The sequence below is a fragment of the Mastigoproctus giganteus genome, chromosome 6 (assembly GCF_048544385.1).
Source record: "Mastigoproctus giganteus isolate SK-2022 chromosome 6, ASM4854438v1, whole genome shotgun sequence".
Lineage (NCBI taxonomy): Eukaryota > Metazoa > Arthropoda > Arachnida > Uropygi > Thelyphonidae > Mastigoproctus > Mastigoproctus giganteus.
In genome coordinates, this window is record NC_143580.1 from 39,422,681 (window position 1) to 39,448,996 (window position 26,316).

A 26,316-nucleotide genomic window follows, 5' to 3' on the forward strand; every position below is an offset into this window, starting at 1 on the left:
ATAAAACAGTTTTGGTAAAGGAAAATCATGTTTAACTTAACTATTTTAACAGTCACTCATTAGATGGATGTAGGAAATAATTTTGACTGTATTTGAATTTTAGCAAAGCATTTGACTCCGTCCCTCGTGAGAAGTTGCTGTATAAGCTGGAAGATGTTGGGATTACAGGTAAGATGGACTACAGGGTGGCTGCAAGGCAAGAGGGTTGTGTACAACAATTACTATTCATACTGGATGAATGGGCTCTAGGACCACTGTTCTTGATTTTCTTAAATGACATCAATGAAGGGATAGAAGGCATAATGTCAAAATATATAGATGATCTGAAGACTGAAAGTGTTGTTAATGGTCACCAACAAACATACTCCTTCAGGATGATTAAAAAAGTGGCAGCTGTGTTTTAATGCTGCAAAATGGAAGGTGTTACACTAAGAGCACAGAAGAAAAAAAACTTTATATTTGCTGGGGCTAAATTAAAATGGATGGACATGAAGTGTAGAGTGAAGTCAAGGAGGGTAACATGATGTTCTATCAATGACCTATTGAACACTTGCTTGTAAAGATGGAAATCATAAAAGATCACACTTTGAACACTATGTACAAGTATGGAGACGGCATCTAAAAAAATGACAATGAACTTCTTGAACTGATCTAAAGATGGGCAACCTACTTGATAAGATCTACAAAAGAGCACCCATATAAGGCAAGATTGAATATGTGAGCTACAAATCTTGGTAACAAAGTGCCATAAACAGACCTGACTGAGGTCTATAAGGCTCTGTGAGGGTCAGGAGCCAGAGTGCATAGCAAGCGTTCCTTGAGTAGACTGGGGTTCAAGCCCGTGACTACTAAATACGATAAATATTTGTATTGACGATTTATTATAAACTCTACTGACTTGGTTGTCGTGCCGGAGTATAAACAGGAAATTTATTATTAAAATGAAGGTTAAATTTTCACCATTATAAAGGATCAAGAACTAGGGGGGCTGTAAATGCAAATTAATGGGAAGGAGGTTTAGACTGGATTGTACAAAGTTTTCTTTTAGTCAGTGAGTTGTTAATTATATTTCTGTGTGTAGTTAAGGCCAGTGCTCAACTGGATATTTACCTGTGGGAAACAGATAAGTAGTTTGTTTTATTTGCTTTTCTTTTAGCTGGTGCAACAAAAGCCTGTGGCTTCCTAGCACTACATGGCTAATACTAACTTAACCTGTAATCTTGAGATCTAAGAAAACAATATTCAAAAAAAAAGTATATGATAAACAATATACAATTTGGTTTTATATTATGACAGAATGTGATAAGACAGTCCAATTTTCCAGAACAACAAATTCTACCTTTAAAATTCCAATTCCTGGCCATGGTCTTGTGTAGGATGCTTGTTTCAAGATGCATGCCATTGCACAATCCAATGAAAAATGCGGAATTTTGTCAACTAAATTAGTTGGATGATAAACACATTTTTAAAATAGTTTTTACACTATGGAGTTGAAGTTCAAATTATTAATTTTTCATCTCATGGTAACATGGATCACATTAGATGTTTCGTGTATGCAATCAGAACACGTCAGAAAAACAACCCATACAAATGATATGCCACTACAACCGGCATCTATACCATACCCTCTTAATAATCACTACTAAGACCAACGACACTACTCCCTGTTAAGGCTGAAGGCCAATTGAAGGGCTATAATTGGCTATGGTCAGACAATGTAACAATACCACTTCACAATCTCAGGTCAGCAACTTTTTGAATTTTCATAAACATAAAAGGCCATAATTTTCCAAGTAACAAACTTACATATTACACATCATTAACAGTGGAATGGTATAGTCAGGTACAAAAACCCTAGGCTCTCTTTTACTCTTGGTATTATTATTATTATTATTATTATTATTTTTTTTTTTTAAATGATAAAACCACAAAATACTGTACCTCCATCCAGGGTGGTACCCTCAAAACCCCATATTACACTCCTTAAGAACAGAGATTAGACCAATAATTGACTTCATTTTCTGCTACATGCTTTTCTTCAGGTATTTCTATGGGCACTATTCTGAAGTAGCATCTGTGCACCCACCTCTCTCTTCCAAATCAATTTGAACACATGTCAATTAGTCAACATCCATGTATAGTTATACTGCAAACTCACTGAACCAACTCTTCTTTGCTTATCCCTTCTATGACTTCCCTTCTATGACTACACTTAAATAGAAAGGGTGCAAGAATTTTTGCTGATGCTGTCGAGGCAGTGTTAGGTGGGTCGGAAAACTGCTAGTTGGGGGGGATACAAGGACTAATAGATTAACAGTAGCCACTGGCAGAGGTGGAAGTGATTCTTGCACTGCTTCTATTGAAATGAGCAGAAGCCTGAAAAACAAGATGCAGGATATTTCAGAGACTGCTGGGAGTCATTGCGGTACAAGTAAACACATGGGTTGTGTTAGGGTAGCTAATAATAGAAACAGGTGCATGTATACCTGCGTGTACACCAATGCTAGGAGTTTGGTAAATAAATTTGATGAATTTGAGGTATTGCTCAAAACATCAAAGGCAGATATTGTTGGGATATCAGAGACGTGGTGTCACACAGATATAAGTAATGCGGAACTGGAATTTGGGGAATACAACGTGTATAGAAAGGATAGACAGGACAGGAGGGGAGGAGGGGTTATGCTATTAGTTAAGAAACACAAAGTCCAAGGAAGTGAAGCCAGTCGACATCGATGGACAGGGCAGTGTCGAGTCAGTTTGGTGTGACATAAGCATAGGGAAATCAAAATTGTGAGTAGCAGTGTGCTATAGGCCTAATGACTCTGATGAGTATAATAAGATATTGTACAGGGAAATAGAGTGGGCCAGTAAATCAGAGAGTCTTATAATGGGGGATTTTAATTTCCCAGATATTGACTGGAATTTGTGGGTTGGTCACTCGCACACTAGCAAGGCTTTTGTGGATTTATTGGATGATTGTTTTCTACATCAGCATGTTCGTGAGGCAACAAGAGGGAGCAATACTCTTGATCTGATTATCAGTAGTGATTCTTCATGCATTAAGAATCTGCAGATAAATGAACCACTAGGTGGCAGTGATCACAGTGTGTTGAATTGGGATTTACTCAAGGAGGTAACTACCAGAGGTAAAGGGAAGGGTTTCTGTTTTCGTAAAGGCGACTATGATGGTCTGAGACAGTATTTAAATTCTATACAGTGGGACCAACTGATGATGTTACCAACAGCAAACTCAAAATGGGAAGCATTCAAGGAACTAATATTGGAGGCTACCAGGCTTTACATACCAACTAAGAAATATTGTTCAAGGTTTAGGCCTAAATGGTTGTCAGATGAACTAATGAGACATGTGGCAGAGAAGAAAAATGCATGGGATACATACAAATTAATGGGTGACATGGAAGCCTATGATAGATATAAGTTGGTCTGTAACCAAGTCACAAAGGAGATTAGGCAGGCAAAGGCAGACAACGAAAAATCCTTGGCAAAGGATGCAAAGAAAAACAGAAAAGAGTTCTTTACATATTTAAACTCAAGAAGGAAAGGGATGAATCAGATTGGTCCACTGGATATTGATGGTTCAACAGTTGAGGATCCTGCTCAGGTGGCTAACAATCTAAACGAGTATTTTGCATCTACATTCACGCATGAGGAGTTATTCAGGAAGGAGAATGATGTAGGTAAAGTAAAAATTGGCAGTGAGCTGGATGATTTTGTAATAACTGAGAGGAAAGTGGAGGAGAGATTGTTGAGGATAAACATAAAAAAGGCACCTGGGGTGGATGGGATCTATCCAGTTATATTAAAGGAGGCAGCAAAGGAAGTAAGCAAACCCCTAGCCATAATTATGAGAGCTTCTTTGGACTCAGGGGAGGTACCCATAGACTGGAGATGTGCAAATGTGACCCCAATTCACAAAGGAGGATCAAAGGCTGACACAAGTAATGATAGACCTGTTAGTTTAACTTCTGTTCCAGGTAAATTAATGGAGGCACTGGTTAAAGAAGCACTGCAGGATCATCTAGACAAGAATTCAGTTATAGCTCAGACGCAGCATGGTTTTGTTAAGGGCAGGTCTTGCCTGACCAATTTGATTGGATACTATGGTGTAGTCACAAAAGAACTGGATGCAGGGAATAACTTTGATATTATATATTTGGATCTTAGAAAGGCTTTTGATACTGTTGCACATGGAAGACTGCTGCACAAATTGGAGCCATGTGGCATTGGAGGCAAATTGCTGCTATGGATAAGGCGATGGTTGAGTGGCAGAAGACAGAGAGTGGTAATCAATGGACACTGCTCAACGTGGACTAATGTTATTAGTGGAGTTCCTCAGGGTTCAGTGTTGGGTCCGTTGTTGTTTTCGGTGTTTATGAATGATATTGATGATGGGATATCAAGTTTAATGTCCAAGTTTGCAGATGATACAAAGGTTGGCAGGGTTGTTAAGGACACTACTGACGCTATGCTGCTGCAACAGGATCTGGAAAGGTTGAACAGATGGGCTGAGAGGTGGCAAATGAAGTTTAACATTGACAAATGTAAAGTACTACATATGGGAAACAGTAACCCCAGAACAACGTATCAACTCTGCGGTAGTACACTGACAGTGGTGGAGAATGAAAAGGACCTGGGGGTAATTGTGCAGGCAGATATGAAGTTCTCTGGGCAGTGCAGACGAGCTGCAAGAGTAGCTCATGGTGTCTTGTCAATGATATACAGGAATTTTTCTAGCAGGGATAAGGAGGTGATTATTCCCTTGTATAAGGCAATGGTTAGGCCACATCTTGAGTACTGTATACAGGTCTGGAGGACTCATTTCAAGAAGGATGTAGAGCTGCTGGAACGGGTACAGAGAAGGGCAACAAGATTAGTGAATGGAACAAAGGGTTGTTCCATTCACTAATCTTACGAAGAAAGGCTTAAGTTTTGCAAATTACAGAGTCTGGAGACTAGGCACCGGCGAGGTGATCTGATAGAGGTGTATAAGGCTTTGAATGGTTTGAGCATGCTCAATGCCAATGGGATTCTTCATCTTGGTCAGAACAATCACCTCAGAGGGCATAAATTCAAATTGAAGGACGGATGTCGGATAGATGTGCGGAAATTTGCCTTTGGCCAGCAGGTGGTTGGTTGGTGGAACCGACTTCCATCACTTGTTGTTGAAGTTGATAGCCTAAACAAATTTAAAGCTCAACTGGACAGGTATTTCGAACGAACGGAGGGGTGAAATGGGAGTGGTGTGTGTGTGTGTTTTTTTTTTTTTTTTTGCTGATGCTGAATAAGCTTGCTTTCTTGCATCATATGCCTCTACTAATGCTAATGCTAATGACTGTTCTTTAAATTGAACTAAAAATTCTATTAAAAAAAAAAAGTTTTCCCCATAAAATAATGCCGTTGATAGTTTAGCATCTGCATTAAGAATTCATTATACTGAATATTTATTGTAATTCCTGCCAATCCTTGCAAGATACAGGCCACAGCAATTTGAAAACTGGCAGTTCAATTTCATAGTTGCTAGACTGACCTGTAAAATACCGGTAGCTGAGGTGGATTTCTTAGTTGCCATTATGACTGTGTTTGAGCCCTACTGTACAAATGGTAGAAATAAGTGCAAAACAATATCCTAAATTAGTAAAATATTGGGCAGGTAAAAATCATATATACATGTTGAGAATACTAATTCTTTTCCATGAAAAGTGGGGCACTGCTACATTAATCCTCAGCTGCATATACCTAACTTGAGTCACAAATAAAATTTTATATTCCAGGTTTTTTTAATCTATTTTTGCTGCATAAACTTTTTTCTTTAAGAGGAAGTGACGCCTTAGATAGACGACTGGCCATATGCAGCAGTCCACAAACTTCATAAAATAAATAATTATAAATTCTTCTATATCCTTATTTTATTTAAACTAAGGGTGGGTTTTAAATCTTGTTAAAGACCACTGAATATCAGCATTGTCTTTTTATTAAAACAAAAATTGGATTTCACAATGTCACCATTTTGAAATATTGTATAGCAAATCATCAATTTCCAAGTACTGTTTTAATCACCATTTTAATCTGTACAGCACAATACTGTATTGAATTGGTGGCATCTTGTGGTATAAAAAGTTGGTTGCAACTTGTTTTAATTTTTGGAACTTTCCAGTTTCAAAAATCGGATATTTGATATTACCAATAATGATAATTACCTATAATTATCATTACTCGTAATGTTTTTATATTTAAAACTATATTCATAATTCTGCACTTGTTTCATTCATGCAATATTTCAGTGAACAAAAGTGTTCACCGAGCTGCAAGTGTTCTGAACCTAACCAAGCTGAACTGTTATGGAAGTCTAATGTCTGTAATCCAGTGTGCACACTGAAGTACATTGAATATAGGATTCTATACTGGTTATCAACTGACAAACTTGCAAACAGGAAACAAGATGCCACTACTGGAAAAAAATAAAAACAAATAAATAAATAAAATAAAATAAAATAACAGAATAGAATAGATACAGAGTTCACGCTGAAAAACATTTAGTTAATTTCAACTACCATAAAAAAAACCTAAATAAAAAAATGATTCACTTGAAATATTCTGCATGTAAATTAGAACAAACAGTGAGAGAGGGAAAAATAACTTGCCCCCAAGGATTTCTTTTTCTTCTTCTCTTTATGTTTTGGAGAACGAATTTCTAAAAGAAAAAAGCTGTATTACTTTTTATAATTAAAAATTAAGTATGTATCACTTGTACTGTTATTTTATATGAATTAATAATGAATCATATATAAAAAGCAGTAGGTATCTGTATAATACTTAACTTGTTAGTAATAATCATTTTGATGGAAAAAGTTCAGATTGCACAGCTTTTTTTTTTTCTCTGACCACTAAAAAACCACTCTGCTTTTCCTATGCTTTAGGGCTATACTAGACGTGTGCTTAAAGCACGGCATCGGCAATGCTTTCCAATGCCCAGTTTCACAAGCAGAGGGTAAAGGCATGCATACTAGACAGGCACTTTGAACGAAGTTAGCTGGAGTTGAAAGCCTGCCACTGCTGCTTGCATCCCTCCAACAATACCATTGGAGGGATGAAGTGCGAACGCCTTGGCATTTGTATAGCCTGAGGAAACATTCTCCCTGTATATGGGGTGGTTGGCCTTAGTTTGTTTATTATACTTTGTGAATTTGTGAGGTGGAAAGGAGGCCTCCCTTGTATAATACATCATTAAAAGCCAACTCCAACAAACAAATAAAGGCAAATTGCTATTGAAATTTTAAAATCGACATTTCCAAACTGGGATTCCTCTCATCATTACATAGTAATGATGAGGAATCAGAAAGCTCAGTTCTGAATCTTATATTTATTACAAATATTACTTCTATTTTAGACTGTTAGACTGTTTCTACTTGTAATGAAATACAAGTTTGTTCACTTGCAGAGAAAATTTATTGGTAGATTTCTCTGGTTATCTGTGTACGGAATCAAGAATTATATAATTTAAGTTAATAAAGGACCCTATTATTATTAAATATTAATAAAATCAAAACAGTTTTTTTGTTTATTTGGGGATTCATTAGGCGCATCGGCATCTGTGGCCATATTATGCCAAATCAAAACATTAATCTGAAAACTGCTGAAAAATATCCACTGCAACGTACAACTAATATTGGTATTAACAAAATATAATCATATGCGGTCTCTTCTTCCAAAATGAATTTTGAACCTTTTGTTTCAAACAAATTTGGTGTCATTCTGTATCAGAAATAATTTTACAACCTCTCTCTCTCTCTCTCTCTCTGTCACTTTTTTTTTTTTTTTTTTTTTTTAAGTACTGTGAAAGCAATGAAAGCAATTTAAGTACTGTGAAAGCAATGTAAGCTGCAAAGTACAGCATCGTTGCCAGCGTAATACAAAAAAAAAAAAAAAGAAAAAAATGCGGGTAACTGTTTCTTTGATAAAAAAACATGACCGAAAGAATTACAACAGATTGTTTTTGAAAAACGCAAGATCGTACTCCCTTTCTTCAATGTGCATTGCATCCGTTAACTTAAAATCAAGAATATTCACCTGTTGGAAGCCACACTGGAAATGGCATAAACGGATGTAATACTCAATGAGCATTTGATTTTTAAAAAAAAAAGTTTTATTGTAATTGTTTTTAGGGAACAATAGGTGCCTCCGTAGCCAGGTGGGAAGGAGCAGCAGTGCGTAGCACACGCTTCTTGATTAGGCTGGGGTTCGAGCCCGTCACCACCAAATACGAAGGATGCGGAAAGGTCAGGGAATGACCACCGCATATTCCCCGGAGCAATATGGCCTTAGTTGCTAATGCTCCTAAAAACCAAATAAAATAACATAGGGAACAATATCGGTACATTAAGTTTTCTGGATCTATATTTGATCTTTAACGAAATTTCAAGAAAATATTTCTATTGCTAGCTGCATTACATACTTGGAAAACTGGTATCTTTGAACAAGCGAAGTGTCTTTGTAAAATCAAACAGTGCTAATCCTTTATTACAAAGAAAGTAATCCATTACAGCGTGGGTAATGGAGAACAATGTTTTCTGCTTCAAATGGATGGAGAGTACTTGTCAATATTCCACCTGGAAATAATGTCACGTGGTGGGAACACAGTATCATAGGTGTTTTATTCTGAGCAATCCTGTGCAATAAAATCAAAACCCTTTAGACACCAAGTCTTACAAATATCTTAATCTCTGAATAAGAATTTTTTTTTTTTTTTCTTATGTAAACCCCAAACAAGAGGTATTAGAACCTATAGTGCTTAGTACCGTGCTTGGATTGGAGGTTGAGAAGACGAAAGAAGATATTTGTTGACATTAGACTTGAACTTCTGTAGACTGTATTTTTCAGGAAATACAGTATGCAGGAAGGTTGTTCCAGAAAACGGCAGTTGAATGAATAAACGAGGAAGATGAAAAGTTGGTTCTGTGAGTTTGGAGTTGGCCAGTAAATGGATGTTCGGACTGTTTTGAAAGAGAGAGAGCGAGCGGGAATTATAAAAGCCAATTAAGAACAGTGCCCATGGAAATATCTGTAGAAGAGGCATGCAGCAGAAACAGTACGTCTATGAGACAGCAAGTGGAGAGACTCTTAGAGATGAATCATTACTTAACCTAACTGCCCTCTTCTGAACGGAACCAAGAAGCCTGAGAGAAGTTTTGGGAGCACCATCCCAGATGTGGGAACAATATTCCATGGTAGGGCAGATTTTCAATTTGTACAGAGTGAACGACTGTTTGGAAGAAAAGTAACGCCAAGAGCGAAAGAGAAAACCAAGTCTTTTAGATGCAGAGGAAGCAATATTTGTAATGTGCTTGTGCGAAGAGAGATTAGAAGTCACAGCAATCCCAAAAAGAGATATCATTTTGCCTAGAAATCGGAGTGTCACCAAAGATAAGCATAGGAGCAGAAGAATTCTTTTTGTAAGATATAAGATAAGACTGAGTTTTAGAAGGATTGAAATCAACTAAGTTGTCTTTGCCCCACTGGAGAATTACCTGGAGATCGGCATTTAAGGAATTGGTAGCAGATTTTCGAGAAGTTAAAGCTGATTGAGCAGGGCAAGGTTTCTCAAAATGGAAAGTGGAATGCAATGTGCTATCATCAGCAAAACTATGGATAGGATTTCCAGTCGATGGAAGAAGGTCATTAATATACAAGAGGAAAAGAGTGGGGGAAAGAACTGAACCTTGGGGAACACCGGCATTAGTGGAGAAGTTAGAAGACAGCCATCTACCATCACCCTCAGTGAGCAATCAGAAAAAACTGGATAAGCAGTTACAAAAAACAGTTGGCAAACCATAAGATGGAAGCTTGTTTAGACGACCTTTATGCCAAACACGATCGAAAGCCTTTGAGATGTCAAGAGCATCTGCTTGTGCTTCACTGAACTTTTCCATTGAATTAGTCTATAAATGGGTAACACAAGCAAGAATATCACCAGTGGATCGACACTGACGGAATCCATACTGGCGATTGAGACAGAAGGTTTCTAGATAGTTTAAGAGTTGGCGGTTAATTGATTTCTCCATTACTTTAGAAAGAATAGAAATAATTGCAATGGGACGATAATTGGATGGGAGGGATTTGTCACCCTTTTTAGGAACTGGCTGGATATGAGCAAATTTCCAGGCAGAAGGAAAAACATCTTTGGAATAAGAAAGTAAAAAAAAGGCGGCAAAGAATAGGAGTAAGTTCAGGAGCACAGGTTTTGAGAACAAGTGGAGAAATACCATCAGGACCTGGAGCTTTCTTAGCATCAAGATTCATCAAAATCCTTCTGATATCCTTTTGATGGAAGACCACAGGGGGCATTGAATGGTGGGTGTTGGGAATGGTGGGAGGTGTTTTACCAAGATCATTAATACACGAGTTGGAAGAAAAATGGGATGCTAGCAGGTCAGCTTTATCCTTGGCTGAAGTGACAACAGAACCATCTGGCTTGGACAGAGGTGGGAGCAGAGATGGGCAAAAGTTGCGGCCAATAGCTTTGGCAAGAGACCAGAATGCTCGGCTAATCATTAGTGCAAGAAGCAAGTTTTCTACTCTTAGCCTGTTTAAACTCTAGTTTGGACTGATTAATAACTGCTTTACAATTGTTGCAAGCTTGGGTGTAGGCAGAAAATGAAACTGAAGAATTAGAAACAAGCCAATTACGATATGCAACACTCTTCTCTTGAACAGCCTTAGCACATTTATTGGAAAACTAAGGTTTAGATAAAGGATGATATTTTAAAGTGGAGTGTGGGATAAAGGATTCTATTCCTGCAAGAATAATTTCACTGACACGGTCTGAACAAACGTTGACATCAGAAGTTTTGAAACAGTAATCTGACCAAAGAAAAGAAATCTCACAGGTCATCCCATTTTGCATTCTTGTAGTGCCAAACAACACGAGGTTGGGAATAGCCATGAGATAAAGGCTCCATTAGAGAAGAAACAATCACCAAGTTGTGATCTGAGGTGCCTAAAGGACCTCTCTCTTCAACCGTGTACTTAGAAGGGTTGTTTGTGAGAAAAAAAGATAAAGTGTGTTGGCTGTATGGTTAGGATTGTCCAGTATTCTTGTAGGTAAATGAACAATCTGTGCAAGGTCATTAGTAATTGCAAAAGCCTCAACATCTCGACCATCCGGAGTTGAGAGCATTAAAATCACCAAGGAAAATTACCTCACTGTTAGGAAAGTTGGACTGGAGAAAGTAAAGTTGCAAAGAGAGGAAGTCAAAGAGCTCGAAGTGATTAGTGGAGTTGGGAGAACGGCAGAGACAACAGATGAATTTGACACAATGAGGTAGAGAGATTTTAAGCCAGAGAAGATCAAAAAGAGGAGATTCCAAATTACCAAGTCTTTGACAGGGAATATTGGAAAGGACATATGCACAAGTACCACCTTTGAGGCGAAAGGAATCGTACAGCAAATAATTTGGGCAACTCAGATGAGCAGTAGTTGAATCAACTGATAACCGAGATTCTGTCAGAAAAAGAACATGGGGTTTGGCAGATTGCAAGTGGAAATGGACATTGTTGAGATTAGAATTGAGACCACATATATTTGTGAAATTAATTAGGAAGTGTTTGGGAGGTTTAGATCTTTTCGCAGATAAGTTTACTCTATTAGTTTGACAATTCATGGTGTATTCAATAGTAAGAAAAAGTGGGTGGGACATGCTGTATGAAGTAATGAAATTTTTGATAGGGCATACACATGGTAACAATATACCCAGATCCTTGACATAACGTGGCCTCGACAATGCTCCCGAATACACACTACTCGGACTCCTTCCAGTCACTATCTGGCAGAGTAGAGATAGCAAGATTATACACTAGCTGATCTGGAAGCCACCTAGAGAGTTACCAATAGGTTCGGTTCAGTGTACTAACTAGCGGCCGGCCTACGAACACCATTTTAGAACTGTGCCCCCAAAATGTAAGGAAGATTGGATCTCGCCACGATGCTCATTATAACCTCAGAAGTCATCAATCATAATGCATGATGGAAGAGATGGGGAAGGGTGGACCGGAACTTGGCTCTGGCGACTAAACATGGGTTCCCCCACTTCAAGCCTCCAATAAGCAAAGTGGTGGTATTGCACCGGTTGATGAGAGTCATCTACCACCTAGTACTGCCTGGTAACACAGAGGGGCGGCATTCCTCAATGTGGTGTGGCGCCACACCTCGACCCCTGCTTACGTTGGTTCACACCTGGGTGGTCACCCAGCATGCGCTTGGTTATACCCAGGATTATTAACAGTCCCACCATCGTGAAGGTGCAACCAGAGGATTTGACTGTCACAGACCGTCCGGACTTCGCCAAAATTGGGTCCACTTGAACTGAATGTCACCCGAATATCAGTTCCATCAGCGGTTTAGACTCCCAGGTAGCAAGTACAGCTTGTCTGGCATATCTGAGAGAATGTCTGTGACAACCTCAAGGACCAAATAGGGTAGAAATAATTTTACAAAGAAAACATTTCAAAAATATTTTGATTAGTGGGAGTTGGCCTGTCAGAACAGCACATAAAGCATAGATATAAACATTGGCATTGATTTCCGGATCACGGTATAGAATTCTGCATTTTTTTCACTAATTAACACTAGAAGTTCGTCAAAACTGTAACATTCTGTAAAATAAAAAAATTAAAAAAAAAAAAACTTGGGAGACTTCCTGTATATTTCAAACATAATATAAAACTGACATGTTTTTAATCTGTTTGAATTTTCTGGATGAAGCCACCATAGTCGTTTTCGCTTTCTACTTGCAATCAACACTATACATAAATGTGCAATACATCCAACTTGAAACTGGGAATAGAAAAAGTGAGTCGCTGGTGATATCCAATGTAACATTAGAAACACCCTGTCTAGTATAGCCCTTAAGGCAATTTTTGACAGTTTTCTATTAAAAATTTGAAAACAGGGTAAGTGTCATACAAAGTTGACAATGCTTTGTCTATGATTTCAAGTTAATGTCAGTCGGTTAATAGATTTCTGACTATGTCTGTCTATTCTTTAGAAATTTCTTTTATCGTATAACTTCAACAGAACCAATGACGTTTGGTTTCTCACCATTTTATTAAAAACGCCAAGCAAAATTTCACAATAACTTTAACATTTCAATTATAAATCAGACAAAAATAATCAATAAAAATTATTAAAGCGTAGCACAAACATCAAATTGGTCATTTTGAAACCCAACAACACTTCATGAAATCTGGCATGTTTCTGAACCAGTCAACCACACAAATTTGTTACATTAGTGAAGTACTCTTATAAGCCTTGAAATTTAGAAGATACAGCATACAGGAACTCTCCAACTTACGCAAATTCGACTTTATGTAAGATTTTTCATCCCACAGGAATAAATGGAGGTATTGTGAAAATAATTATTTTTTTTTTTATTCGTTCCAGTTTAAAATTTTGCTATATTACTAAGTTATTTCTCTCTCTAAAAGGTCATTTATAATGGAAATTGCACTATCCTTTCATCATTATCATATGTTCAGTTATAAGAATCAATTTTGAACTCCTTTGTGATATTTTTCTGAAGCACATTTCTGGAGGTCACAGAAACAAATTTTCTGACCTCCAGAAACAAAAACAATTTCCGGTTTATTGGGCTTTTCTGTTAGTGCAATCTATTATAAACTGGTAGAAAACTCGATCTTATTGCATTTGCAATAATACAGGAAACTGCATTGTGGGTTTTTACACTATTATGGTGAAATGTATTCCCTTCACTGAAATCTTCAATCATATAAAAAAACAAATTTTCAGTAACTTCTCCTCATTCCTATTTACGTATTACAATGATGAAGGGAAAGCACCAACGAAAAGTGCAAGTGGTGATAGTGCCAGGAAACGAAACAAAATTGATTTAGAAATGAAGATGAAAATAATTAAGAAATAAGAAGCAGGACAAAGTTCGTCACCTATTGCAAGGGAATTAAGTCTCGCTGCTTCAACATTGAATCCTATTTTAAAGGACAGAGCATGTATAAAAGAACATGCCAAAGAATCAATGCACTTAAACTCAACAGAATTCAGGTGATATATCGAAGATGGAACAGCTGTTAATAATATGGATGGAAAATCAGATTCAGAAGTGAGTGCCCCTGAGTCTAATGACCATTCAAAGCAAAATGCAACAAGTATTTATAAAGATATTAAGGATAAGTACAGCAAACCCCAACCCAAGTTTGTGGCAAGCAATGGGTGGTTTAATAGGTTCAAGCATTGCGCTGGTTTCCACGATGTTAAGGTATGCAGTGAAGTCGCACGTGCCGATTGGAAAAAATTATTGATGAAGGTGGCTCTTCAATGCAAAAAATATTTTAACATTGACGAGAATATTTTAACACTGCTCCGTATTGGAAAAAAATGCTGGATCGAACCTACATTACCAAAGAGGAAAGTACAATGCCAGCTTTCAAGGTGTCAAAAGATAGGGCCACGCTCTTGCTTGGGGCTAATGCAGCGGGAGATTAGATTAAAACCACTGAATGTATACCATTCTGGAAATCCTCGTGCATTGGGTATCAATAAAGCCACCCTATCTGGGCATTTCTGATCGAACCAGAGAGCACGGACAACAATATCTCTTTGAGGATTGGTTTAAATGCTCCATTCCCGAGGTTGAAAAATATTGTAAAGACAACGACGTTCCTCTCAAGATTTTGTTTCTATTTGATAGTGCTCCTAGACACCCTACGCATCTAATGATTGATTTGAAAGTGAGAGTCATATTTCTACCGCCAAACACAACTTTACTCATCCAACCTATGGATCAGGGTGTTATTTCGAATTTAAAAGCATACTATTTACGCACATTTTCTCAGGCATTGTCTGCAGTAGACGATGAGAAAAATTATGTTAAGAGACTTTTGGAAATCTTACAATATTTACCATGCCATCTTAAATATTAATATAGCCTGGGAGGAAATTAATAAAAGTTGTTTAAATGGCCCATGGAAAAAAAATATGCCCATGGCACGTGAAAGGCTTCGAAGGATTTGAAAAAGACAAATCATATGAAGAGGTTACAGATAAGATTGTAAAAGGTTGCAGAGCTACCTCAGTTGGAAGTTGATGCCAAAGACATGGAGTTAATAGAGGAAGAAGAGAAGGAATTATCTAATGAAGAACTTATTGACTTGTAGGCAGCGATAGTGAAAGAAGAAAATGCGGACGAAGCTCAAGATGAACCAAATGAGGAGCTGAGATGCTTCATCGCCAGAGATGCCAATGGCATTTCGTGAAATTGCATTGCCAATGTTGAGGTTTGAGAAGATGGATCCTGACAGTTGTTGTTGTTATTTGGTTTCTAGGAGCATTAGCAACTAAGGCCATATTGCTCTGGGGATATACGGTGGTCATTCCCTGACCTTTCCGCACCCTCTGTATTTGGTGGTTATGGGCTAGAACCCCGGTCTAATCAAGAAATGTGTGCTACGCTCTACTGCTCCTGTCCACCTGGCTACGGAGGCACCAGATCCTGACAGCGAACGATTCTTAAAAGTTAACAGAGGGGGTGAATGATATGCTTGCTTGCTACAAAGAAATCTACGATGAAAAGAAAAAAGCCACCCTTCACTCATCCATTAATATGTTCTTTCGTAAGGTTGAGCGACTGATACCTTCTTAAATCTCCATAGCCCTCAACATCCGCAGCAGCATACTTATCAGCTGATGACGTCGATTCTGGCAACGTTGCTCAAGAGGTAAAACTTACTGATGGTATTTCTGTCTCCTCTCTTTTTTGTAATTTTCCTGCGCATGAGATAAAAAATTGAATAAATACAATAATTAATTCTATTCAAATGTTCGTTGAGCATTTCTTTTTTGATTGAATCAATTCAGCAAACACAGTTGTGAGTGCTGCACAAGCATGGGAGAAATTCCGACTTATGTAGCGTTCTGCAGAATGCAACCCTTATGTAAGTCAGGGAGTTCCTGTATATAAGTAGAATCAAAAACAACATCAAAATAAAACAAACTATTTTACTTTGTAATCTGGAATGTTTACAGTAGGTAGCATTCTGATTTCACAAGTGCAAATTTTACTCTCATCTCTTGTTTAGTGTATGTAATTTTGTAACATTATTTTTCAGAATGTGTTTTTTTTAAAAAAAAGATCAATTTAATTCTCTTTTTGTTGAAGAAATCATTACTGGTGCACACACACAAATATATAAGCACTTAAAAGATGGATATGTTCGACAAATATCTTCTTTCGTCCTCTCAACCTCCCACCCAAGCACGGTACTAAAGGTTCTAATACCTCTCGTGTTTGGGGTCCACATAAAAAAAAAAAAAAAATGACATGGTGAGCATGATGTAAGGTCTAGAAACTTTATTCGGGCTAATCATCAAATAATTTTTTTTTTTTAATCAGCATGGCCCATCTTCCCTAGTTATGTTTGAGATTTGTTTTCACAAAAAAAAAAAAAAAAAAAAAAAAAAAGTGCTAAACTCTGTATTCTTTCAAAATGGCCACTAATCTGCAGGAAGCAGAATTTGAAATAAGCCTGAAAATGTACCTAATAGTATCAAATACATGCAGTTCCCGCTTTATGAGTTCCGGGTTTAACAGTTTTTTTTTTTTTTTTTTTAAATCAAGCATCAACAAAATCGAAAATATGAACATTAATTGCAAAAAATGATTTTTTTTTTTTTTTTTTTATGTGAACCCCAAACACGAGAGGTATTAGAACCTATAGTACTTAGTACCGTGCTTGGGTTGGAGGTTGAGAAGACAAAAGAAGATATTTGTTGACATTGGACTTTAACTTCTGTAGATTGTAATTTGAAATGCATAGTTATACAATACAGTGTACCCTGTTTTACAATATTAATCTGTTCCAGAGACACCATTGTATCATGAAAATATCGTAATGTGAACCCAATCGTTTTTTGATAATTCGTTCTACGACCTCGGAAGTTGAAATTTTTGCTATATAACTCTCTAAAAGGTTGTTTTTATAGTGTAAATTGTATTAGTTACCAATTCAAATCATTAAAATGCACTACACTTTTATCGTTATCATATGTTGTTATAAGAACAAATTTTGAATGGCTTCGTGATATTTTTCTAAAGCACATTTCTGGAGGTCGCTACCTTATAATAAAAACAATTTGCACTTTCCGGTTTATTGGGCTTTTCTGTTACCACAAGCAATTATAAAGGGTAGTAAACTCAATCTTATTGCATTTTCAATAATACCAATAACTGGAATTCTGTGGGTTTTTATGTTATTATGGTGAAATGTGTTTCCTCTTTACTGAAATCTTCAATATGAAAAACAAATTTTCAGAATCTTCTCTTCATTCTGTTTTTTTTTTTTTTAAAGCTTCATAAACTTGTTACTCTGCACAAATCATGTTAGTTGCAATTTGTGCATTATGTAAAAAACATGCTTATGCTTGCTATTGAAATTTATAAAGAAAAGAGATTATCTTGGAAACAAATGCCTCTTGAGGCATTTCTAAAGAAGATGACTCCTTGTGCAACAAAACAACGAGTGCCAAGCTAACAATAAGTGATTGAGTGTGCATTTAGTCGACGATGATGAATAAATATTCTTTAACATTTGTAAGTCATAAATAATAAATAAATTTCTTTATTATTATAATTTGCTTGATATTACATGCTGCGTTTTCATTTCTTCAGATAAATCAATCGTTGTTTAAACAAACAAAGAAACCCGGGGGCTCACCTGTGGTGAGTATGGACTTGGCACACCCAGGGTCCTTGAGCTGGATATCATCATTCTTCTCTCTCTCTCTCTCTCTCTCTCTCTCTCTCTCTCTCTCTCTCTCTCTCTCTCTCTCTCTCTCTCTCTCTCTCTCTCTCTCTCTCTCTCTCTCTCTCTCTCTCTCTCTCTCAGGGTAACTAGAGAAATTTTTTTTTCTTTGGCTGTTGCAGCATAAGCCTCAGGCTTCCATGCACCATACAGCTAATAATAATAATAACTAATTTCATTGACAACGTAACCCCTATTTTTAACATTGTCCACGGGAAATAAATTCCCAGTTTACGAGGGTGTGCCAGGAACTACCTGTATACACATTTTTTATTTATTTAATATTTATGCACACAATAAACAATGTGCATGAGCAGGTTGAAATTCATACACTTAACGGCCTTTTTAATTGGAAAATAGAAGACCAATTTTATTTATTTTATGTCTAATACTTTTCAGTAATTTTAGCAAAATTATTTTTAATTTTGAAAGTAAAGACAAAATATACAAGAGGCATTTAAAAAGTTCATAGCATGAGTTGAAAGGGTAATGATTGTTACAAGCAAAAATGTAAATTTTTTTGAATATTATTAGTATTAATGATGGCAAATGATGTAAAAAAGCAAGCTTATACAGCATCAGCAAAAAAAAAAAAAAAAAACTATTTTATCTATCCATCCCCTCCAATAGTTTGTACAGTTCTTGAATTAATTCAAGCTATCCACTTCTACATCAGACAGAAATTTGTTCCAGCAATTAGCCACCCAATGACTAAAGGAAAACTTCTGCACATCTTGTTGTTATTTGGGTTTTTTTTTTTTTTTTTTTTTTTGGTTTTTAGGAGCATTAGCAACTAAGGCCATATTGCTCTGGGAATATGCGGTGGTCATTCCCTGACCTTTCCGCATCTTCCGTATTTGGTGGTGACGGGCTCGAACCCCAGTCTAATCAAGAAGCGTGTGCTACGCACTGCTGCTCCTTCCCACCTGGCTACGGAGGCGCCTTCTGCACATCTATTCTGTAACCATTCTTTCTCAATTTGAATTTATGCCCCTTTGTCAGCATAGTCAGGAGTGACTGCTTCTACACGGATGGGATACACTTAAATAGAAAGGGTGCAAGAATGTTTGCTGATGCTATCGAGGCAGTATTAGGTGGGTCGGAAAACTGCTAGATTGGGGGGATACAAGGACTAATAGATTAACAGTAGCCACTGGCAGAGGTGAAAGTGATTCTTGCACTGCTTCTATTGGAATGAGCTGCAGCCTGGAAAATAAGATGCAGGATATTTCAGAGACTGCTGGGACTCATTGGGGTACAAATAAACACATAGGTTGTGTTAGGGTAGCTAAGAAAAAGAACAGGTGCATGTATACCTGCGTGTACACCAATGCTAGGAGTTTAGAAAATAAATTTGATGAATTTGAGGTATTGCTCAAAACATCAAAGGCAGATATTGTGATTTTTCAGAGATGTGGTGTCACACAGATATAAGGAATGCAGAACTGGAATTTGGGGAGTACAATCTCTACAGAAAGGATAGACAGGATAGGAAGGGAGGAGGGGTTATGCTATTAGTTAAGAAATACATAAAAACCAAGGAAGTGAAGCCAGTCGACATCGCTGGACAGCGCAGTGTTGAGTCAGTTTGGTGTGACATAAGCATTGGGAGATCAAAATTGAGAGTAGGAGTGTGCTATAGGCCTAATGACTCTGATGAGTATAATAAGAAACTGTACAGGGAAATAGAGTGGGCCAGTAAATCAGAGAGTCTTATAATGGGAGATTTTAATTTCCCAGATATTGACTATAGGCCTAATGCTAGGAGTTTAGTAAATAAATTTGATGAATTTGAGGTATTGCTCAAAACATCAAAGGCAGATATTGTGATTTTTCAGAGATGTGGTGTCACACAGATATAAGGAATGCAGAACTGGAATTTGGGGAGTACAATCTCTACAGAAAGGATAGACAGGATAGGAAGGGAGGAGGGGTTATGCTATTAGTTAAGAAATACATAAAAACCAAGGAAGTGAAGCCAGTCGACATCGCTGGACAGCGCAGTGTTGAGTCAGTTTGGTGTGACATAAGCATTGGGAGATCAAAATTGAGAGTAGGAGTGTGCTATAGGCCTAATGACTCTGATGAGTATAATAAGAAACTGTACAGGGAAATAGAGTGGACCAGTAAATCAGAGTCTTATAATGGGAGATTTAATTTCCCAGATATTGACTGGAATTTGGGGGCTGGTCATTCACACACTAGCAGGGCTTTTGTGGATTTATTGGATGATTGTTTTCTACATCAGCATGTTCGGGAGGCAACTAGAGGGAGTAATACTCTTGATTTGATTATGAGCAGTGATTCTTCATGCATTAAGAATCTGCAGATAAATGAACCACTAGGTGGCAGTGATCACAGTGTGCTGAAGTGGGATTTACTCAAAGAGGTAACTACCATCAGGGGTAAAGGGAAGGGTTATTGCTTCCGTAAAGGAGACTACGATGGACTGAGACAGTATTTAAATTCTATACAGTGGGACCAACTGATGATGTTACCAACAGCAAATTCAAAATGGGAAGCATTCAAAGAACTTATCTTGGAAGCTACTAGGCTTTACATACCAACTAAGAAATATTGTTCAAGGTTTAGGCCTAAATGGATGTCAGATGAACTAATGAGGCATATGGCAGAGAAGAAAAATGCATGGGATACTTACAAATTAACACATGACACAGAAGCCTATGATAGATACAAGTTGATATGCAACCAAGTTACAAAGGAGGTTAAGCAGGCGAAGGCAGATTACGAGAAATCCTTGGCAAGGGATGCAAAGAAAAACAGCAAAGAGTTCTTTACTTATGTAAACTCTAGAAGGAAGGGGATGAATCAGATTGGTCCACTTGATATTGATGGGTCAACTGTTGATGATCCTGCTCAGGTAGCTAACAAACTGAATGAATATTTTGCATCGACATTCACACATGAGGAGTTATTCAGCGAGGGGAATGCCAGAGGTGTATTCAACTCTGGCAGTAAGCTAGAGAATCTTGTAATAACTGAGAGTCAAGTGGAGGAGAAATTGTTGAAGATAAATATAAGAAAGGCACCTGGGGTGGATGGGATCTATCCAGTTATATTAAAGGAGGCAGCAAAGAAAGTAAGCAAACCCTTAGCCATAATTATGAGAGCTTCCTTGGACTCAGGGGAAGTACCCATGGACTGGAGATGTGCAAATGTGACCCCAATTCACAAAGGAGGATCAAAGGGCGACACAAGTAATTATAGACCTGTTAGTTTAACTTCTGTTCCTGGAAAATTAATGGAGGCACTGGTTAAAGAAGCACTGCAGGATCATCTAGAAAAGACTTCAGTTATAGCTCAGACACAGCATGGTTTTGTTAAGGGGAAGTCTTGCCTGACCAATTTGATTGGATACTATGATGCAGTCACAAAAGAACTGGATGCAGGGAATAACTCTGATATTATATACTTGGATTTTAGAAAGGCTTTTGATACTGTTACACATGGAAGACTGCTACACAAATTGGAGCAGTGTGGCATTGGAGGCAAATTGCTGCTATGGATAAAGGGGTGGTTGAGGGGGAGAAGACAGAGAGTGGTAATCAATGGACACTGCTCATCGTGGACTAATGTTATTAGTGGAGTCCCTCGGGGTTCAGTATTGGGTCCATTATTGTTTTCATTATTTATAAATGATATTGATGATGGTATATCAAGCTTAATGTCCAAGTTTGCAGACGATACAAAGGTTGGCAGGGTTGTCAAGGACACTACTGACACTATGCTACTGCAACAGGATCTGGAAAGGTTGAGCAGATGGTTTGAGAGGTGGCAAATGAAGTTTAACATTGACAAATGTAAAGTACTGCATATGGGAAACAGCAACCCCAGAGCAACGTATCAACTCTGTGGTACTACACTAACAGTGGTAGAGAATGAAAAGGACCTGGGCGTGGTTGTGCAGGCAGATATGAAGTTTTCTGAGCAGTGCAGATGCGCTGCAAGAGTAGCTCATGGTGTATTGTCGATGATATATTGGAATTTTTCTAGCAGGGATAAGGAGGTGATTATTCCCTTGTATAAGGCAATGGTCAGGCCACACCTAGAGTACTGTATACAGGTCTGGAGGCCTCATTTTAAGAAGGATGTAGAGCTGTTGGAATGAGTACAGAGAAGGGCAACAAGATTAGTGAATGGAACAAAGGGGTGCTCTTACGAAGAAAGGCTTAAGTTTTGCAAATTACAGTGTCTGGGGACTAGGCACCAGCGAGGTGATCTGATAGAGGTGCATAAAGCCTTGAATGGTTTGAGCATGCTCAATGCTGGTGGGATTCTTCCTCTTGCTCAGAATAATCACCTGAGAGGGCATAAATTCAAATTGAGAAAAGACAGATGTAGGATAGACGTGAGGAAATTTGCCTTTAGCCAGTGGGTGGTTGGTTGGTGGAATAGACTTCCATCCCTTGTCGTGGAAGTTGACAGCCTAAATAAGTTTAAGGCTCAGCTGGACAGGTATTTCGAACGAACAGAGGGGTGAAGTGGAAGTGGTTATTTTTTATTTATTTATTTATTATTTATTTTTTTTTTTTTGGCTGATGCTGCATAAGCTTGCTTATTTGCATCAAGTGCCTCTACTAATGCTAAAATGCTAATGCTAATCTAAACAAGAAGAAGAATCCCATCAGCACTAAACTTGCTCAATCCATTCAAAACCTTAAACACCTCAATCAGATCACTTTGCACATGCTAGTCTCCAGAAACTGCAATTTCCATAACTGAAGCCTTTCTTGGTAAGAGAACCCCTTTGTTCCCCTTCTCTGTACTCGTTCCAGCGACTTCACAACCTTCCTAAAATCAGGCCTCCAGATCTGTATGCAGAACTCAAGGGGTGGCCTAACCGTTGCCTTGTATAATCACTTCCTTCTGCCTGCTAGCAAAATTCCTGTATATCACTGACAACTCTTCCAAACTCGCCCTGACAGTCTGTCTGCATTGCTCAGAAAACTTCATACCTGACTGCACAATTACCCCTAGTTCTTTTTTTATTTACTCTGAGATTACTGCTACCCATATGCAGTACTTGGAATTTTTCACAATGTTAAACTTTAATTGCCATTTCTCAGCCCATCTGCTTAACTTTTCTAGATCCTGTTGCAGTAGCATACTGTCTTTACTATCATTAATAACCCTGCCAAAGGAGGTTGTTCCAAAAAACTGAAGTTGAGGGAATAAATGAGGAAGGGAAAAAAAAAAAAAAATGGTTCTGTTAGTTAAAAGAATGCTGACTGGTTGTGGCATATATTCAGACTGGTTTGGAAGAGAGGGGGAGAATTATAGAAGCCATTTCAGAAGAAATGTGCCAATTATCTATAGGGTGATTCCATGTCAAGTGGCCTAATTTTGAAGATGGTTCCTGCTCGACCATCTTCAATTTCATTGAAACCTGGTGGAGATGTTTAAACAGGTTTCTAAAGAAGCTGTGCAAAAATCCAGTTCAAAATATAGTAAGCTTGAGGCATCAGCAGCACCTTTTTTTTTGTGGAGTTCACTTGTATTATGTGGAGCAAATCACAAAAAAATTTTCAAAGTTTTAAGTGTTACTGTTGCACAACATTGAGAAATAGCGCTAAAACTTGGTATACCTAGTTAACTTTTGGCAGAGAACGCAAAACGTTTGGTGTCCAGGCTCAAAAGCTTTCACATTTTTTACAATGCGGTCTAAAACTGGCACCAAAAATTTTTGCAACAAATTTAAGCAAGACTTTTGAAAGTCATAACTTTGAAATAAAAACCTTTGGTACCTTCTTTGGGCATTCCATTTAACATCTGCATGAATTCAGCCTAACTAAATATGAGCCCTTATACTTGTTTGCTGGCTGAGATATTTTCCTTCAAAGATACTCAAAATTTGACCTATCTTTAAGGGCAAATATCTTAATGTGGGACACCTTCAATTCTCTCGTTTTTGCCACCATTGGAAAAAGCAGGTTTTAAGCAACAAGAATCATGGCTTTTCAGTTTTGTCTTCCTACGTAAGGCCTAAAAAAATGGCCTTAAACATTTTATATTTTCCACATAATATCTGCCTACTTATTTGATGGTGAAGTTTTACATCTCAATAAGGACAGAACTATTGCATTTACAAGAGTGAAATTGTCTACAATTACTCTGCCCTTTGGTTTAAGGAGAAAGGATATATTGCCAATGCACAAAAAGATCTGCATTTTTTTACAATGGGGGTGCAAACGGCAAGAAAAGAAATTGCATGGGTTTCTTCAGTGCAAGTTCCCAAGCCTGAAAATTGGTCTTTATTCAGAATTCCAAGCATAAAGACAACGTTCTATTGGTTTCTAAGCTTAAAAGAAGTTATAACTGCAACAAAATTTATTTAAAACAGAATACAATTTGAAATAAGCAAGTGAGTGTGAAGATATTGAATCACTGCTTCGTAATGGACTGGAATTTTTCATTGGCGGTTGATATTACTACTTCAGGTAAGCTATATTGACGTCCCATCATTGTTGTTTTTGGAGCTTGAAGATTGGCAATAATTTGTTGTTCAGGAATACAGCAGACATCTTGTCTAGCAGGCCAGTGAAATGAGCAAGCTGCTCCATGAGGATGCATGAAATTTACCAATACATGTACATCATGTTCTTCAAATGAAATTTCACAAATATTTCCAATCCACCAATTATTGTTATAAATACAGGCAATGTATTGGCCAGGTTGTAAATTAACAATTGGCACATATTGAATATTGGTTTCGGTAGTCTGATCTACATGAGCTACAAATGATGGCGTGTCATTTGATACTCTGCAAACACAAATCTGTCTTTATCAATAGGAATGAAGTGATTTTCTCTTGTTCCAGCAATAGTATGACCATTATGAATCTTTTCTCTTGAAATGGCCTTACTTGCTCAATTTCCTCTTTAGAAACAAAACAGAATTTTATTCCAGTCACATGCTTGTTACAAAATTCAAACATGTTTCTTGGTGTCAGGATTTGGTTTTCAATTGGGCGTTGGAGACTTGCACGTGCTGCCAATCATTTCATTGTTCCACCAATTCCATTATATGGTGACTCGTATTGGCTAGTGCCAAAAAAATTCCATTCAGCATTGATATCAAAATTATTATTATTATTAGCCATATGGTGCAAGGAAGCCTGAGGCTTATGCTGCGCCAGCCAAAAAAAAAAAAATTCTGAATTACCCAGAGAGAGAAGAGTAGAAGGGAATCACCAAGAAAAAGAAGAATGATGATATCCAGCTCAGGACCCTGGGTGTGCCAAGCTCATACTCACCAAATGTGAGCCCCTGGGATTCTGATGATGACACAATTTAATAAAATTCTTGTATTGAGCTGCAGAAGCATCGCTGAAGTAATAAATGTGCCTGATTTCTGTTATGAAACTCTTCAAATATTCAATTAACTTGGTTAGAAAAACATGCACTTCAATTGTGTTGTGTTGAAGGCAGTCACTGATTATGCAGAAACTTATATTCTGAAGTTGAACACCATTGTAAAAAATGGCAAATGGATGCAATGTAGTCTAGCTATTTTCCCAGTGGAACCCTTGAACAGCATCTTGCATGACAAATGAATAATTTTCTGCAAAATCCATCAGGATGACCAATTTTTCTGTCATTAGGCTTTCCTTTGACAAATAGTAGTAGCTTTGATGTTTAGCAATGTAGTAGCATTAGCATTAGCATTAGTAGAGGCATACGATGCAAGAAAGCAAGCTTATTCAGCATCAGCCAAAAAAAAAAAAAAAAAAAAAAAAAACCCACTCCCATTTCACCCCTCCGTTCGTTCGAAATACCTGTCCAGTTGAGCTTTAAATTTGTTTAGGCTATCAACTTCAACAACAAGTGATGGAAGTCGGTTCCACCAACCAACCACCCGCTGGCCAAAGGCAAATTTCCGCACATCTATCCGACATCCGTCCTTCCTCAATTTGAATTTATGCCCTCTGAGGTGATTATTCTGAGAAAGATGAAGAATCCCATTGGCATTGAGCATGCTCAAACCATTCAAGGCCTTATACACCTCTATCAGATCACCTCGCCGGTGCCTAGTCTCCAGACTCTGTAATTTGCAAAACTTAAGCCTTTCTTCGTAAGAGCAACCCTTTGTTCCATTTACTAATCTTGTTGCCCTTCTCTGTACCCGTTCCAGCAGCTCTACATCCTTCTTGAAATGAGGCCTCCAGACCTGTATACAGTACTCAAGATGTGGCCTAACCATTGCCTTATACAAGGGAATAATCACCTCCTTATCCCTGCTAGAAAAATTCCTGTATATCATTGACAAGACACCATGAGCTACTCTTGCAGCTCGTCTGCACTGCTCAGAGAACTTCATATCTCCCTGCACAATTACCCCCAGGTCCTTTTCATTCTCCACCACTGTCAGTGCAGTACCGCAGAGTTGATACGTTGCTCTGGGGTTACTGTTTCCCATATGTAGTACTTTACATTTGTCAATGTTAAACTT

At 37.7% G+C, this 26,316-nt stretch overlaps 1 protein-coding gene across 1 annotated transcript in view; it reads right to left on the bottom strand.

Moving 5' to 3' along the window:
- Positions 1 to 26,316, bottom strand: part of Nop60B (dyskerin pseudouridine synthase 1 Nop60B) — a 149,846-nt gene that overhangs the window by 99,645 nt on the left and 23,885 nt on the right. The window contains exon 2 of the mRNA XM_090375081.1: positions 6,663 to 6,712. Within this exon, the coding sequence (XP_090231207.1) occupies positions 6,663 to 6,712 (50 nt within the window). The remainder of the gene's footprint in view (positions 1 to 6,662; positions 6,713 to 26,316) is intronic.